The sequence below is a fragment of the Ciconia boyciana genome, chromosome 5 (genome assembly GCF_034638445.1).
Source record: "Ciconia boyciana chromosome 5, ASM3463844v1, whole genome shotgun sequence".
NCBI lineage: Eukaryota > Metazoa > Chordata > Aves > Ciconiiformes > Ciconiidae > Ciconia > Ciconia boyciana.
In genome coordinates this window covers 49,068,461-49,085,541 of record NC_132938.1, presented here as the reverse complement: position 1 = coordinate 49,085,541, position 17,081 = coordinate 49,068,461, and the positions used below count along the sequence as shown (strand labels likewise).

Below are 17,081 nucleotides of genomic sequence, written 5' to 3'. Positions count from 1 at the left end.
AGTAATTATTGTACTTGAAGGGCAGCATACTTAGAAAATAACTGTGATACCACTTATGAAAGTTTGCATATAGAATATATAGTTGCTGTTCAAAGTTCAAGATTATCACAGCTACAGAAAAATGTTTTGAAAGCAAATATATAGATGGTAGTAGTTGGATGTAGGATTGAAGCCTTATGCTAAACAAAGTCACAGTAAATAGGCAAGTATAGCGCAAGTTGTTTTTCTGTGCTTTGGTAGCTTCTGTATATATATAACAACTTAGAATTATCTGAATTGAAATATCTGCAATGTTCTGTTGAAGCTATTGCAGATATGCATGAGGAAAATAAAGCTGCAGCAAATGGATGTGGCAAAATCCGAAGTGGCACTCAAAATGAGGCTGCTTTACTCGCCCTGATGGAGAAGACTGGATACAGCATGGTTCAAGAAAATGGACAAAGAAAATTTGGTGGTCCTCCACCAGGTAAGCATTTCTTTTGAGATTACGAAGTTGGAGTTTATTTTCTGTAAGGAGAGCTATGCTGAATCAGACTGAAAATTTGTGTAGCCCCATGTCCTGTATCTTGCCAGTGGTCAGTAGTGGATGCTTAGGGAAAGTGTAAGAAACACAACACATACAGGGTCCCGATATGCTTTACAGTTTCTAGCAGTTTTAAGATTTCTTGTGCTAGGCTATGTTGCTCTTGGTGGATTTAAGAAGTTGCAGCTTTGAAAGCATCTAAAGCTGACTGCAAAACAAACGTGGAGTTGAAAATACTGAGTGTGTTCCATATGACTGAGAACATGCTTGAAAACATTTAGTGGCACAGAAGGGACAAACAAGTTGGTGGTAGCAGGCATAACCTACATTATTTCTTGTCTTACTTGCATTGGCCAAAGCTTTTTTTTCTTTTTACAATCCTCTGTTCTCTGAGATAGCACCAGTGAAGATAATCTAACTGATTTTGTTTTCAGAGTTCACTAATCTGTTCTCCATATCTAACATAACCTTTGCGCTCTCCCCCCCCCCCCCCTTCATTCTGAGAAGAAAAATTGATAAATGCTGAGCTTCTGGAGCTTTTCTCATTCATTGGATTATTTTTAACAGTGAAGTACAGCAGTCAGAGTTTATTATTCATGTATTGTTCTTTCACTTAATACACAGGAAAACAGAAATTGTTGAGTATGTGTCCATGTGTGAACAGATAATAACAGTTGATCAAAGTCCCAGAGAATAACGGAGATTGTATTGGTGCTATAAAAACTACAGTAATCTTCTTGGTTAATTTATGGTGGTTTGGGATTTATTCTCATGGTGCAAACAGGAGGCTTATGCACTTGAACTGGAAAGTTACTGCTGCAGTGAAAACAAACTTTGTCACTAAAATGTGTTTCTGTATGCCCAATTATATTTCCACAAAAGTCAGTGACAAAAAAAAAGTAGAATTAAGTCCTGCAGTATATGGAATATGTACATTGTAATTTGGAAACAGTGGCTATTGGGTTTAGTAAACACTTTTCAAGATGTTACTGCATTGGAAGACTTAATTTTTTCTTGTGTGTTAAATGCTATTTCAAAAACATGTCTGATACTGTGATTAAGTAACATAGCAATAATAAATCTCTTGAAATAGCCCTATGCCCTCCTAAAATACTTTTGCTGAAACTGCTGCTGTGGATTTAGCTCATAGAAAATGAGTAACACTCACAGGTAGTACAAGGAAAAGCCTTTGTTCAGCACTTTAAATTTGCTCTGCAAAATAAATTTAAATGACTCTTAGTTTTCAGTAGGACTGATAAAGCGTGGTTTTGTTTGAAGATGTTGCAAGGTCATTCAACTTCAATGCATGCTTGTACGAATGCTGGAAACTAGTGGGTTTATCTCGTGCTGCAAAGGCTGAAAGTTTGTGAAATAAATGGATAAAACCCAAATAATTGAATTTGTTATTGTTTTGAGTGAAGACACTTTAACAGAGGAGGAGGAATAGTTCAGTAGGTATATATTTTTTTCCTAATTATCTTTTTTTGTCATAATTCCCCTACTCAGGAGTTAAAACTTATGTTAAGAATATGTTAAGAAAATAAGTGGCTTCTAGATCATTTAGTTTGAACTTCTGTGTATCTTACACATTTACTTTCTGCTCTGTTATTATCGTGTTGAGCCTGATGACTTACTTCTCTGAAAAGGTCTTAGCCAAAGAATCTGGGTTTGATTTTGAGAACTCTAAAAGGTGGGATTATCTACTGCTACACTTAGCTTGTTAAGATGGTTAGCATCTTTCCTGCTGAATTTAGGCTTTATTTCTAGTCTGAAATAGTTTTTTTAAATTTTCTTGATGAAATACCTAGTACCTGTAATTCTCTGTAATAATGCTATGTCTGTTGCCTTTATCTTAATGTTTCTTGTTATTCTGATGAAACAAATCAAATGCCTTAAATCTTTATGAAGCTTTATGAATCTTTTTTATCTTTACTTTGAATAGTTTTTCCGGCGTTGTTGTTGAGATCAGCAATGTACAAGAATTTTGCCATTAGTCCTGGTTGTATCACATGGAGTGCAATAACTCTTCTTTTTGAGTCAGATTATGCACTTACACAAGCAGAAATAAGGAAAATTCTTTGTGCTACTGTTTCAGTTTATTCTCACTTGTGGCCTGTGATCCCGTATCTTTATAAGTCATGCTCATAAACATGAACTGTATTGCTCATTGCTGTGTGTAGTTTAAGATACAGCTTCATCAAAATTATTTCTCTTTGAAAGTTTTTCCTGTCTAAAATTACATACGTACTTTTATTAGCCTGTATAAAATAGGCAAATGGGGCCCTGTGAAATTATTTTGAAAATGGCACTGAAGAAAGAACTGCAGGGCATCCCTGACTACTTTCTGAGGGCTCAGCCAGTTCTTAAATTATTTAATACATTTTTTTACATTATAATTATGATTTTTAATTAGAACATTAGGCAATATTAAGTGTATTTGTTTGGCAAAGTTACTTTTATTAATGAAATTTATTAATCTTTTCTGAAACTAGATGTGTTTGACAAGGTATATCTTCCATAAATCTGTTCATTGACATTAATTATATACCTCTCCTTTAAATCTTCATGTATTTTCATTCTTGCTTAGGTTGGAAATTACCCTAAGTTACTATAAATGGTTTTCTAGGCCAGATGAGACTTGAATGTTTGAGATGGCTTGTAAAAAAATTACAATTACTGTTTGTAAATCAGGAGTTTCACTGTGAATTTTGCTTGTTTAATATGTGGTTTCTATAAGTTGTGTTGCTGCCAAAGGAGGTAGTCTTCCTGTCAGCTCTGTTTTCCTGTTAGCATCTTGTTTATCTGACTGGCATGTTATCCAGAGCAAGCAGCTGATCTGGCTCAAAATTACCCTAAAAAATTATTCCCCCCCCCCCAAATTGGCAGCAGCACAGTTCTTGTTTAACTTATGCCACTTGTACAAAATGTACCTGGGGGGGGGGGGGGGGCAAAGGGTTAAGAAAGCAAATTTGCAATGCTTAAATTTTCATTGGTTGGCTCCTGTGCTTAGATTACTGCAGCCATAATGATGTCATTAGGCATGTAAGTCATTAGAATTACATGGAAGAAAATTTGAGATGGCATGGATCTCACTAACAGTGGTAGGATTATAAATATAATGTTGATTGCAGTTTGATTACTTGAATGGCTGCAAAAAAAGGAATCCCATAATCTATTGTCCCGTGATGAATCAAGTACCCAGTCAAGGAAACTCTGGTCAGTTGGTAACTACTTGAGGAATGGTGCTTTTGGTGAACTGTTTCCATGTTTGCTCTGTTAAGTATGTGTTGCTCACTGGCAAATATGCCACAGACTAGGTTTTCTTTTAAGTCAGGAGTCATCAGTTGGCAGTAATGTACTGTAATGCTAAGTTAGTATGCAGCTTTAAAATTAGGTGGGCTTTTTGAATAGTAGATGGCTTTTACTTACTGAGAATCACTGCTTAATCAGTTACCAGGCTGAGGATGATGGTAAAAGTTTGTCTAGTTAATAAATGAACACTGTTATTTAATTTCATGACTTCCCTACACAACCAAGCATAGCCTCCTCCGTTTTTTTTGTAAGGTGTGCAGACAAAATCTTTGGAGCTCCTAAAGGGTGTACTGTTGGTTTATGCTTTTTTATGTGGGCAACTGACTGGCATGATGTGAGTGATGGCAGTACTAGCTTGCAAGCTGTGTTACTTGCCATGTCCTGTCAGACCTCAGCTGAAGCAGTCATAAATGTTTATAAAGCTGAAAATGAGAAAGTTGCTGAATGTTGTGTGGAACAAAGCCAAACTTTTTCCTAGGTAAGCCATGGCAGCGTGGCTCCAAATGCATGTCAGTTCTGATGCCTTGGTAGCTTCCTTGGGTACCATGTAGTTGTTAGTGTACAGCTTATAGATGAAAATTTATTCTGAGAGAAGGCAAAAATTTCCCAATTCTGTTAAAAATTTTTTCTCATGAGTAAATTATGTGCTCTTTGATGATGCTTACATGAAGGAAAAAGTTTTAAGTTAATTATAAAATCATCAAAATATAATTTATTCTGAACTTCATGCCAAAGTAAAATATTTAATTATCTTCTTGTTTTAACTTGTCAACAGTAATTTTTTTTTCACCTTGCCTCCATACACTTTGTCATTTCATGCTACTACTTACCAAATTTTGTGCGTTTTTTTCTACCAGCTTTGTACTCCTTGATTTCTCTCCTGCAGAGAACCTTTCCTGTCAAAGCTTTAGAAAAAGCAGTTAGTTATGATTTAACTGTTTGTCTGCCTTTGAAACTTCTGCCTCATTTGTCTAAGTTGTTTTTTTTTAAAACAAACAAACAAACAAAAAACCCAACCAAACTTTTTTTTTAAAATGCATATTTTGGGAAAATGGAGTGCCATATTTGCAGACCATAACTCCATATTTTTAAATGTACCTATGCATTTTTACATTATCTGTTGAACATACTTTTCAGTGTATATGGCAGAGATATAAAAGAGTGTATGAATGTCCTTGGCTTAGGGAGAGAAGCATGGATCTTTTTGTAACTTTCGGATGTGAACTAGGGACTGACTTGTTCTGTGGATTTTTATTTTATTTCTTTTTTCCTACCATCCAGTTCCAGCCCATGAAAACTGTGGTCTGTTTTTAGAGAAGTGTTCAGTCTTTTTGGCTATTGAAGAAAGGATGGCCCCATATCCTACCTTCCTTAAGGAGTCCTATTTTAGTGGATGAATGGAGAAGGTGGAAGCAAAATGTTTGGACCTTTTTAATGATGTCAAGGAAAAAAAAAAAAACTGCACTGGGGACCCTCAGCAAAATTTCTTAAAATATGGGCAAGAAGTACAGAGAAACATTTGCAACTTTAAAATGTTAGAGTAGAAAATACAACTTAAGTTCTTTCTCAGTTATCGCTATCAGTTGTATTAATAACTTGACATATAATTTTAAAGGGCAAAAAATGATTGAAATGTAGACTCTTATAGCAAACCTGTCAGTGTTTTAAGTAACGCTAGGTTCAGTGGGCTGTCGTACAGATTCCAGTGAAAGAAACAGAAGACAGAATTAAAAGAAAATTAAAAAATGACATAAGCTCACAATTTATATTTAAACATAACTAAAATAAGAATTAAATAATGGATGTGAATATGCCAGTTTTAAATTGAGACTAAAAATAAAAAAAATAACTCCAACCTCCAAGTTAGGGTAGGGGGAATTGTACTTACCTGGCATTTGTACTAAGATTGTTGTTGGACAATTTATTTTAAGGTTGGGAAGGTCCTCCACCACCTCGTGGATGTGAAGTTTTTGTGGGTAAGATTCCTCGTGATATGTATGAAGATGAATTAGTTCCTGTTTTCGAGAGAGCTGGGAAGATCTATGAGTTCAGACTGATGATGGAATTCAGTGGCGAGAATCGAGGCTATGCTTTTGTGATGTACACTACTAAAGAGGAAGCCCAGCTAGCCATCAAGATTCTTAATAATTACGAAATTCGTCCAGGGAAATTTATTGGTGTCTGCGTAAGCTTGGACAACTGCAGACTATTTATTGGAGCAATTCCAAAAGAAAAGAAGAAAGAAGAAATACTGAATGAAATGAAAAAAGTTACAGAAGGAGTGGTGGATGTCATTGTTTATCCAAATGCCACTGACAAAACTAAAAATCGTGGCTTTGCTTTTGTAGAATATGAATCTCACAGAGCAGCTGCAATGGCTAGAAGGCGGCTAATCCCAGGTAAACCTATTTGTAATTAAATTGAGTCTTTGGGGGAGTATCTGTCTCCATTTTGGGAGGGGTGGTGAATCGTCCCTGTTTTCGTTTCCTTAAGGTATTTTGAGAGTTACAAAACTGCAGTAGTGCCTTTCAGCTAAAGAGGATTTTTTTTTTTTGTTCATGAATCAGGGTTTTTTTGTTCATTTGGTTTTTGGGGTATTTTTGTTGTTTTGTTTGATTTTTTTTTTTTTTTTTTTTATTTTTTATTTTAAGAAGCTGAAAGAAATTTAAGCAGTTTTGGGAATGAAGGAGCAGACATCTGTTTTATAAACACAAGTTACTGTAATTTACACCAAGATATGTATTTGCTTGGGCACACATCCAGTTTTCATTTGCATGCACTAGTCCCTGCACATGAATTCTCTTAAAGCTGAGTGTAAAAAAAAAAAAAAAAAATAATGCTTTGAATGTGTCCCTTATTTTCTTTGAATGTCACGAATGATGTTGTTGATGTTTCATATTTTAAAAATGTTTGAAAGTAGGTCTTTAGTCTTTTACTGTAAAATAATTTTAAGAGTTTAACAAGTAGACGATGACTTCTTCTTTGCACCTTATTTTCTCCCTTTTGAGGGAGGGAAAGTAGAAGGGATTAAATACACTGAAAGAGGAGGGAATAGGTAAAGGCACAGTTAAAAAGGGAAATACTGGAAAAGAGAGGAAGAGAAATAAAATAGGGAGGAAATGAAACAATATAGTTGGAGAAGCAAAGTCATTAAAACAGGTAATACAGCACTGGCCTTGCTGAAATGAATGCCAAAACTCCCTGTATTTACTAAAGCTAAGATTTAGGCAAGTCTTGCATTAATCACTGACAGTGTTAGGAAGGAGTGTTACCTAAGACTTATATAGGCCTCGCAAAGTAATGGCAGAAGTGTGGCCAGATCACCAAATGTAAAAAAACTAGTTGTGATACTCAAAATGTTGGCTTGAAATGAGTAACAAGGTGGGGGTTTTTTAGTTTATGGTTTTGGTGTCTGCTGCAACTTAGAGTAAGGCTTGTGCTAGTGCATATACATTTAGATTACTTTTTCCAGGTGTTGACCTTACTTTTTAAGGTGGTAATATTATTGAAGATGCTTTGTTTACTAACTAGTGAAATAGTATGTTGCTTATGGTTGCTTTATATACACGTGTATATGCATGTCACAAAATCATGAAGTCTGTGTTTTGACAGCTTATGGTGCTTAATGAACCCAAAGGGTTCAGATAGAATATTTTGAATTTTTGCAGAGTCTTATTTTCTTTAATAATTTAAAGTAGTAATATTTTACTTATTTTGCTTAAGTAGATGCAGGCAGCAAAAAACATTGTTTCAAGTGGCATGCATCATGTTTGCTTTTTCTAGAGGTAGTTGATAAGAACGATTTTGTTTTCCTTTGCATATTTCTTATTGATGTAATGCTTCTTTGCTGTAGGAACATTCCAACTCTGGGGTCATACTATTCAAGTAGACTGGGCAGACCCAGAGAAAGAAGTTGATGAAGAAACAATGCAGAGAGTTAAAGTGTTATATGTAAGAAATTTAATGATATCTACTACAGAGGACACAATTAAAGCTGAATTCAACAAGTTCAAGCCAGGAGTAGTTGAACGTGTAAAGAAGCTGAGAGACTATGCTTTTGTTCATTTTTTCCACCGAGAAGATGCAGTTGCTGCTATGTCTGTAATGAATGGAAAGTGCATCGATGGAGCTAGTATTGAGGTAACACTGGCAAAGCCAGTTAACAAAGAAGGTTCTTGGAAGCAGCATTTTAATGGTCAGATAAGTCCCGGTTCTGAAAATCTCTTAGGATTTCCTAACAAAGAAGATGGTCATCAAAAATCCTTAGGGAAACCAGCAAGTCTTTCAGTTCGTCTTAATGGTCAGCACAGTCCAGGCCCTCCTGAAGTTGAAAGATGTACATACCCATTTTTTCCAGGAATAAAGCTTACTCCAATTAGCATGTATTCTTTAAAATCCAGTCACTTCAGTTCTGCAGCAATGCATCTGGATTATTTTTGCAATAAAAATAACTGGGCACCACCAGAATACTACTTGTATTCAACCACAAGTCAGGATGGGAAAATACTCCTGGTGTACAAGGTGCTTATTCCTGGTATTGCAGATGGTTCCCAGAGTTATTTCATGCCAGACAAACTCTCTACAACAGTAGAAGGTGCAAAGGAATTGGCAGCACAGTTCACACTTCTGCATCTAGGTAAGCATAAACGCTTTCAATTAGTTACTAAGAACTGAAGCTAGGAAAGTTTAAAATTGTTCTTTTTGTATATATCTCGCGTTGTGTATGTATCTTTATATAAAGTATAAGTTAGTCTACAGAAGAATTGTTTCTTGTATAGTCAGCTGAGTCTGGACCACCAGGTGAGAGCACTGAAGAAACGCTGTGTAAACATCTATTCAGTGCAATGTTAGGGTCATTTTTGCTTTCATTTATCTACTATAATGAGTTACAAGGAAGAACTAGATGACGTGTTAAGTGACTTAGGTACAAGATCATCTGTGTGATGATTATGGTGCTGAAAATTTATTTGAAAGTCCATCTGTGTTCTTGGTGTATTATCAATAGGGAAAACAGAAGTGGTAGATCCATATTCAGATGAATAAATGGTTTTGGGAAGCTTTTTTGATTCCTCTTTATAGACATTCTTAAGGCTATAGCAGAGTATCATTACGTGGCTCTACGTGTATTATCTTTGGGTAAAGAGTGCTGTCATCTAGTGTTCTTTTTTTTTTTTAACCAGAAGATGGGAGAAAATAGGGATACAGTTATTCCTAATTACTTTCCAAGTCTAGCATCTTCATTTATATATATTCAATTTGTTAAAATTAGAATGCAACTACTAGAAAAGGGAATTTTTCATATTATAAAAAGCTATGGTAAAATCTGTTCTTCTCATAACTAAGAAGATGGATCACTGCAGTTCTGACAGTGTTAACCCTATTGCTCCCTAAAGTGAAATACATAAATAATACAAAATGTAACACTTTTGCCATCTAGTTCCTGCCCAGCAGTTTTCAGAACATTCAGCACACAGCATTCAGAACACCGAACTAATTTCTAGTGCCAGGTTGTTTCCTTAGTAATTGTAGTCATCATCTGATCAAACTTCATCCTCAAAGAAATCATAATTTTGGCGCTTTGGTACTCACATTTGAAGGCTGTTACAGAGCCATACCATAATGGTTTGAAAACTCCTCATACTTCCAGGCAAAGCTTTGTATAATTTATTCCACTTGTTCTTTTGAATAGTTTCTCTTCTGCTTAGTTAGCTCTTTTTCTCTTTCTGGCCTTTACATCCTCAATATATTTGAAGATGAGAGAGGACTGATTTTTATAATTTTGTAAATATTATGAACTGTCACGTAATTTCTCTGATCTGCTGAGTAATGTTCTTGTGTGTTTGTTGCACGGTTTCTTTCAGCATGACTAGATCAGTAGATGCTGTATCATGAAATGAATTCTTACTAGTCTTTTGTAGAACAGCATAAATATTTTTCTGTCCTTACCAAAAAAAATGTTTCTAATGAATCCTAGAGCCAGAGATTTGGGTTTTTTTTTTTTTTTTTCTTTCTGTGTAGAATTATTTCTGTGAAGAATTATGTTGGAGATGATAGCCTCATTCAGATAATACAAACTAGTTTCTTGTCTAATTGTGTGTAGAAAGTTGGGGTTTTTTTGGGTTGTGTGTTTTTTGTTGCTGTTTGTTGCTGTTTGTGGGTTTTTTGGTTTTTGTTTTTTATTCAGAATTGGAACAATGCCAGAATTGTTTGGGAGGGAGTGTTTTGGTTTTTGGAGTGGTGGTAGGCAAGCTCTTTCCAAGTTTCTTATAATATCTAGGAAGTTCAAACAGGTTGTGCTTCAATTACTATTATTTCAGTTTATTAATAGACTGCTGTGTTTTTTCACATTCTAGTTTAGAATATTGGCCTTCTTAAGCCATGGACTTCCAGGTTTGAAAGGAGTGGCATTCTCTGTGGATAGTACCTACTGTGTGTGGGCCAGCCAGTGTCTGAGGCATCAGACTTGATGATCCTGTATAGTGCAGCTCTGGACAGAAGTACAATGAGATCATACAGTACAGTAAATAATCCTTTTCTGATTAGCTGTGCATGCATACAGGGCCCAGGACTGCACCCACAAGATCCAAAGCTTGATTTTGCTTTAGGAATGGAGGAGGAGAAATGGAGCAGATAAAGAATTGTTTATTAAAATGCTTTTACTTAACAATTTTGGACCAGTGAAACTAAATTTTCAGGGAAATGGAAGCAGAAATAATAACTGAAAGGTTAAGTGGAGTCCTGTGTTAGTGATGACTGCTTCTGTTCCTGAGAAATGCTTTATGAAAGACTTTTCTGTTGCTCTCTATTCCCTTCTTTTAATTGTTTTTCCTTCTTTTATTTTTTTTTTTTCTGTTTTTCCTCACCAGTTCTTGTTCTGGTGGATTGGAAAAGCTACTGTTGATAGCAAAGCGTTAAAATAGTATTGCCATTCTTCTCTTCCTAATACTGCTACTTAGCACTTGTTCTGGAAGTATCTTGATACTTAGGCAGTGGTGAGATTTTTTTCTTCTGGATGCAGTTTGTAGCAGACTTATTTCGGGCTTGACTGTGATGCCTTTTTTTGCAATGCATGACTGAAATGTAAACAAGCTTTTTCTTCTTGCTTAGAATCTTGCTTCTCCTTGGTTTTGTTTTTGCATGCCCAGAAGGTCTTAGAGGAAGAAGGATCTCCAAAATGCAAAGCCTTATAGATTGTCTCCACTTTAGCAGTGGTATGTTTGGTTTGCATTAGTAGGTCACCTCTTGAAGGTGATACTTTCAGATGGTCAAAGTGATCAGAATTATTTATTTTTAATAATAAAACAGCTAAGTATCTGTGCCTGGTTTTGTACACACTGGGGGGGGGGGGCATTTTACTGGTTGAGTGTCTGTTTCCATCTTTTTCTAGCTATGAAAATTAGGGCCATACCTTTATAACCTGTGTAATCCTGAACACAAAAGATAAAAAGGATGCTAAACTTGAAATAGTGGTGTGAGGTTCTCCTTCTTTAAAGAATGAAGAGAGCTTCAGGTTCTATGCTTGACCATGCATACCTGCCCATTTTGTTGCTTACAGATAGCATTATGTAAAGATAATATTTTCTCTCCTATGCTTCTTTGGGAAAAAATCACCAGAACAATTAAAAAAAATTAGAGTAAGAATGATTATTCACAGCTGTGGTCAAATCAGAATGCAAACAAGTTTAAAAAAAATTAAGAAAGTGTGTGTTGAGATTTTTATCTCTGCAATTCTAGTTACAAGTGCTGTAGGGAAAACACTTTAAAGTGAATTTAAATTAACAGTATTTTAAAGCTTTTTAGCACTTCAGTGTGCCATATGATTGCAATTAATGTGGATTCTTACTTATCAGAGTTCCCAAATCCCAGATGTGGTTTTAAAAAGCTGTCCACCTAACGGCCTAGTGCTGGTAATGCTGTCTTGTTTTCTTTGAACTATAAAGCTTTTTTCTTTTGAATGGCCTCTGTGCATTCTTGTTTCTGAGGATTTGGCCCTGCACAGAGCATGCAGAGCCCTATTTCAAAGCAAACATACATGGCTGACTTTTGAAAGATACATCTCTTTAATGTTGATAAAAACCCTCTTTGTGATGTTGGCATTGTCGTGATACTGAAACATAGCCCTAAGGAGTCTAGAAATAGAATTTCTTTTCCCTATCTAATCTACAGAAGTTGTTTTTGTTCCAACTTATATATACACTATGTTGAAAGAAACATCTGAAGCTAAGGAAGGGTTGCTAGATGTGACAGAGGATTCCTCTTCCTCCTCACTGAAGTGTCTGTTGTATGGCTTGGCATGTTGAATTATGCTGCATGGATGCATGTGTTGTGGGTGGGTTTTTTGTTTGTTTTGGTTTTTTTTTTTTTAATAAGTAGCAGTGATTTTGAGAAGAGTGTGTTTCTTCTTGGAAGCAACTTACTAAAAGTATGAATGTACAAAGATGATGCAGGGAATAATTCCTCTGGTAAGTAACTTCTCTTCCAGGAACTTACCTTTTTTTTCCCCACTTAATTTTTGATGAAGTGTACAGGTTTTTTTTCTTTTTAAAGCATATAAGCAGACTAAGGTAAGTGAGTGAGAAAGGGCTGCTTTGATAGAATTATAAAATTGGACTGTTATGATTAATCTCAAAGCACTCTGGCTTTTTTTTAAGCACTCTTTTGGCTTTTTGGTGACACGTATTTCTGTATTTACTTTCATGTAACAGAATACTTGCTTCTTACTGCATACAGTAGTCCTGAACAGACAGCAGTACAACAATTAACCACTTGGTGTCACCTGAATATTTTGAAAACGATGCTTGGAGAAAATACAGAAAGCTATATTTTCACTGAAAGATTAATAAGCTATATTTTAAGGTTACTAGATAAATCACAAACAGATCAAGGAAGTGAAAAAAAAATCAGGCTTGTTTAAATATATGGAAATTACATGTCTGGATGTCCATTTGTGAGATGGGGAGCAGAGCTACATGTTGAAGTTCCAGAAGGTGAATGTTTGTGGGGGGAGGGGCAGTGTTGGAACAGAATAGGAAAAAACATACCTTTTCCATTAATTTGAATGTCATTTCAACACAAATAAGCCTGTGTCTTTAGAAGTTACACAACACCTCAGTGTTGTTTGCAAAATGATGCTTGGCTGTTAAATGCGGTACCTAGTTAGAAAAACATGTGAGACTTCCTACTCTTGCCTGCCCTGGAGGCTGACTAGATGTGAGGCAGCTCCAATTTGGAGACTGTATAGTTGTGCTCATTAACACAGACTCTATATTCCACCTCTGGTCCTGAAGCAGTGTTAGTGCAGAGTCAATCCCACAAAAGGAGGTATTATTTATCATTCAAGTCCTTTGCATCAGTAATGTAGCTTTTTAGCTTACGGAATCAAGCTGGCTCATCCAGATGACTTTGAAGTATAGGCAGAAGAGAACTTGGAAGTTGCATAGATGTGCTCCGAATTGTAGGAGAACTTCCACCTCCCTTTCTTTAGTAAGAGTAAATATCTGAACCTTGGAAAAGCAGAACATTCTTCTGAGAATGATTGGTGGTTCTGGGTTTGTTTTTTGGGGCTGTTTGGTTTTTTTTTGCTTTCACTTACTGCTGGTGGAATTCCACTGGTTTAAGGAAATACCAGAAGATGTCAGAACCTCTTTCTGGTCCTTAAGATAACACCCTCTGTAGCAAAGACTGAGTCCTGGGCAGCTCTCTTCCTACTGAGTCTGACTTAAGGGCGATGGGGAAGAAAGGAAGAAGTTTCAGTAAAGTTTCTTCAGTTTCAGGCATCTGCCAGATTTTAGACTTGTATTCCACAATAGGGTATTCTTTGTTCATTCACACATGCTATTCCATGTGGCATCTCACTGAGACACAATTTAAGAAATTTAATTTTTAGGTAGAAGAGAGTATTTAAAAGTAAAATTCACTGATAAATCTCTGAATTGAGGAAAAGCATTTTAATAACTAACTATAGCATGTAAATAACAGTTTAATTCCAGTTCTCCACATAGAATGTATATAGTAAACTGTACTGAAACAGGTGGAGCAAGCATTATATCTTACTACTGTGAATTCACTTGTTTAAGTTTCTTAAATACTGCATGCAGTAGCAATTTACAAGTCAAGGATAAAACTTGTATGAACTAGTTTAAGAGTCTGTACTTAGCATCTGGGTCTCGGAACAAATGTATCAGTAGACTGCTGTCCTAGATTTTGGACATTAAATTTAAAGGTGTCACAGTTCAAGTGAAAAGTTTTTCTTTTACTGTTTTGTTGTAGGGATTTTCTGTACTTCAACACTGCCTTGGTCTGCTTTATCAAAATTACCTATATTGCTGTTGGAACAAGCAACAGCCTGGTACAAAAAATAAGATGCTTAAAAAAAATACAGAAATTGCTGGCTTTGTTTAGCAAATACAGATGATAAGTGGAGATTGGTGTGTGGTTTTTTTTTTAGTGATTTTTAGAAAGGCTCAGCATGTAGAATAAGATGTTAACAGTATGAATTTAGAAGTCCTAAATATTTATCAGATAACTTACACATAATGATTTCTATCACAGCCCCTGAGCAAGCATATATAACTTTGCTGTCCCTGAATGCAGGATAGTGGCATAGTAGAGGTGAGTGAACTTCCCAGGATTGTGTTTGGTGCAGGTTTTTGCCTCTTCAAAGACACTGCCTTAGCTGCACTGTTTGGGCTGTTTGTTAGGGAAGTTGGTCTCAAGGTTATTTCCCCACATACACACCTCTGAGAAGGCATGTAGCAATATTCTGTCTGGTTTGTGGTTTTTTTTTTTTTTTTTTCCAAAAGAGACCATAGCTCTACTGCTGTAGACCTGCTGATGGATCACCCAGTCTGACATTCACATGGATTGTGCAGGACAAAGGAAGGTTATGGTGTTTACACCTAAAATTACTCTGAGTAATTTTTCAGTCATTTCTGACTTATTTGTATTTCCTGCTTGGGTTTAAATTTATGTTCAGAAGTGCAGTTGTTACTGCACTGGTGACTTGGACTATTTCTTTGGGTAGTCAGTTTCATGTAAAAGAGACTAATGCCTCCTCTGATTTGCAAAAAGTTTTTTTAACTTTCTGCATTTTATGCTACAAGGGTAAATGTTCCCTTTTTTTCAAATATGCTATTGTGTATGAATTTAAGTGTGGATGTCTGTCACTTCTGAGGCCTCTTTCATTTTTTTAAAATGGGGATTACCATCTTCTCTGAGTGTTGTGAGATTGGTTTTTAAAAGCTTATAAGGCAGTTTGAAAATAGCATTAAATCCATGCTCGGTGTTAACTTTACTGCTGGAAGCTTCTAATCTGAGTTACCCAGGATTTGTCCTGAAGATTCAGTTATTTTTCCATTGCTGCTGCTTACAGACAGGGAACATAAATTTGTAAATCTGGGCCTGTGTAGAACAACTTGGAGAAAAATAAGAAAGAAAGATACAACAATGTTGGATACGTTTATCCATGAAATAACTTGACTGACTTCAGTAGAGTCAGTCACTTCAAAACAGGACTGAATTTAGTGCCCTTTTCTAGTCCATTGATGACCACAGTGAAGTTGGGTTTTGTTTATACAGTGTGTGTCTGGCAGAACTTGGTACTTAGTTAATAGTACACCCTGATCTAAAGTGTTAAATATGCAATATGAAAGGCTGCTGCTATGATACATATGGTGTATCTAACAAATAAATGCCACTCAAACCAGTGATCTAATACGCACATTAAAGTTGCCTTCATTAATATTTTGTGTTCAGTGGAGGTGAAACGAAGGGTCATTATTGTAAAGTTTGGTTAAAAATATGTATATAGGCTGAGAAAATACTTCTGTTCAGTACTGAAGAATGTTTTGTTGTTTGGTGGTGTGGTTTTTTTTTAAAGACTAAGGCTTTTAGGAAAAAAAAACCCTGAGATGAGTAAGTTATCATTTTTCATTTCTCTTTTTCACTAGATCCTTTCTGATGTTGCTTGAACTGTTGACTGAATAATTTCTTAATGATTTGAGTTAGTATTAGGGGTGCAGAGGAAGGGGAAGAATGTAGCATTGGCATAAGACTGTGAATGCTTTCTTTACACCATTATCTTAAGTGTACTATCCTTAATAGTTACATCCATCTTGGAATAGGTGATGCAGTATGCTTGCTGAAATCAAAAGTCTCTCTCTCTTTCCCCCCCTTCCCCCTCTTTTTCTGCAGCCAACTGTACACCCTATTTGGCTTGAATTGCCCTGAAGAAGAAAAGTTTCGAATTTTTTGCTTTGGATTTTGCCACGAAGGAAAAAAGAACAACACACTGATACATAATTACCGTAAATTCACATTACATGTTTATTGATGAATAATTCTTCAAAGCACGTGTGTGTATTAAACATTTCACTTGAAAGATTAGTGAAATTGAATGTTAAATTATTTTGGTTAGCTTGATTAAATTTGTTTTGAAAAGATAATTTGTTTAAAAGATTTTTATTACCTATAATAGTTTATGCAACAGTAGCTTATTTTTAGTGTTGAAATAATTTGCTACAATTCCTACTCTTGTATTTTGAGTTTCATGCAGAATTTTTACAGCTTCTGTTGTAAGTAACAAATCTTAAGCAAACATTTAAAAAAAAAAAAAAAACCACCAAACCAAAACCACACCACCCTGGCAACCCTGCCTTTTCATACATAAACATACATAATATGAAACTTAAATACTACACTCAGATTTGTTTATGTAACTTGATGCAAAATTTTATAGGAAGAACATGTACAATAAAACCTTTGCTTCTGGTATAGCATTACATCAATGGAAGAGTGTTATTTTGAAGGGCTTTTACCATTAGGCTACATGGGATATATTGCTGTAGTCATAACATTGAGGTTCAATACCTTAGATAACTCTTTGAGACAAAAATTAGCAAAAAAACATCTTGACACATACAAATTACATGTACTTTTATGTACAGCTCACTAAGGTGCATTTCCTGTTGTTAGCACCTCTCTGCTGGGACATGTCTGTGCTGCTTGTTCACAGAGGTGTTACTCTCATCCAGGCTATCCCTCCTAACCAGCACTTCTACTTGCCGGTGGTAGCCACGTTGAACAGCAGCTTGCTCACTTTCTAATCAGGCCATGTTCTTCTTAGAAAACATTGTTTAGCATTAAACTGAAAATAGTTTACAAGTTTTTAAATCGGGTATATGTAATTCATTTTGAGTGAGCCATCTACTTTTACTGTGGCTATTTAGCATTTCTCAGTAAAGTGCTT

The 17,081-nt window shown here is 35.6% G+C and overlaps 1 protein-coding gene across 1 annotated transcript; it reads left to right on the top strand.

The window, feature by feature from the left end:
- The first annotated feature begins 315 nt into the window (after positions 1 to 315).
- Positions 316 to 14,433, top strand: RBM46 (RNA binding motif protein 46). The gene is made up of 4 exons (XM_072862238.1): positions 316 to 466; positions 5,767 to 6,234; positions 7,689 to 8,471; positions 14,387 to 14,433. The coding sequence occupies exons 1-4, from the start codon at positions 316 to 318 to the stop codon at positions 14,431 to 14,433; spliced, it is 1,449 nt and encodes a 482-aa protein (XP_072718339.1).
- The last annotated feature ends 2,648 nt before the right edge of the window (positions 14,434 to 17,081 follow it).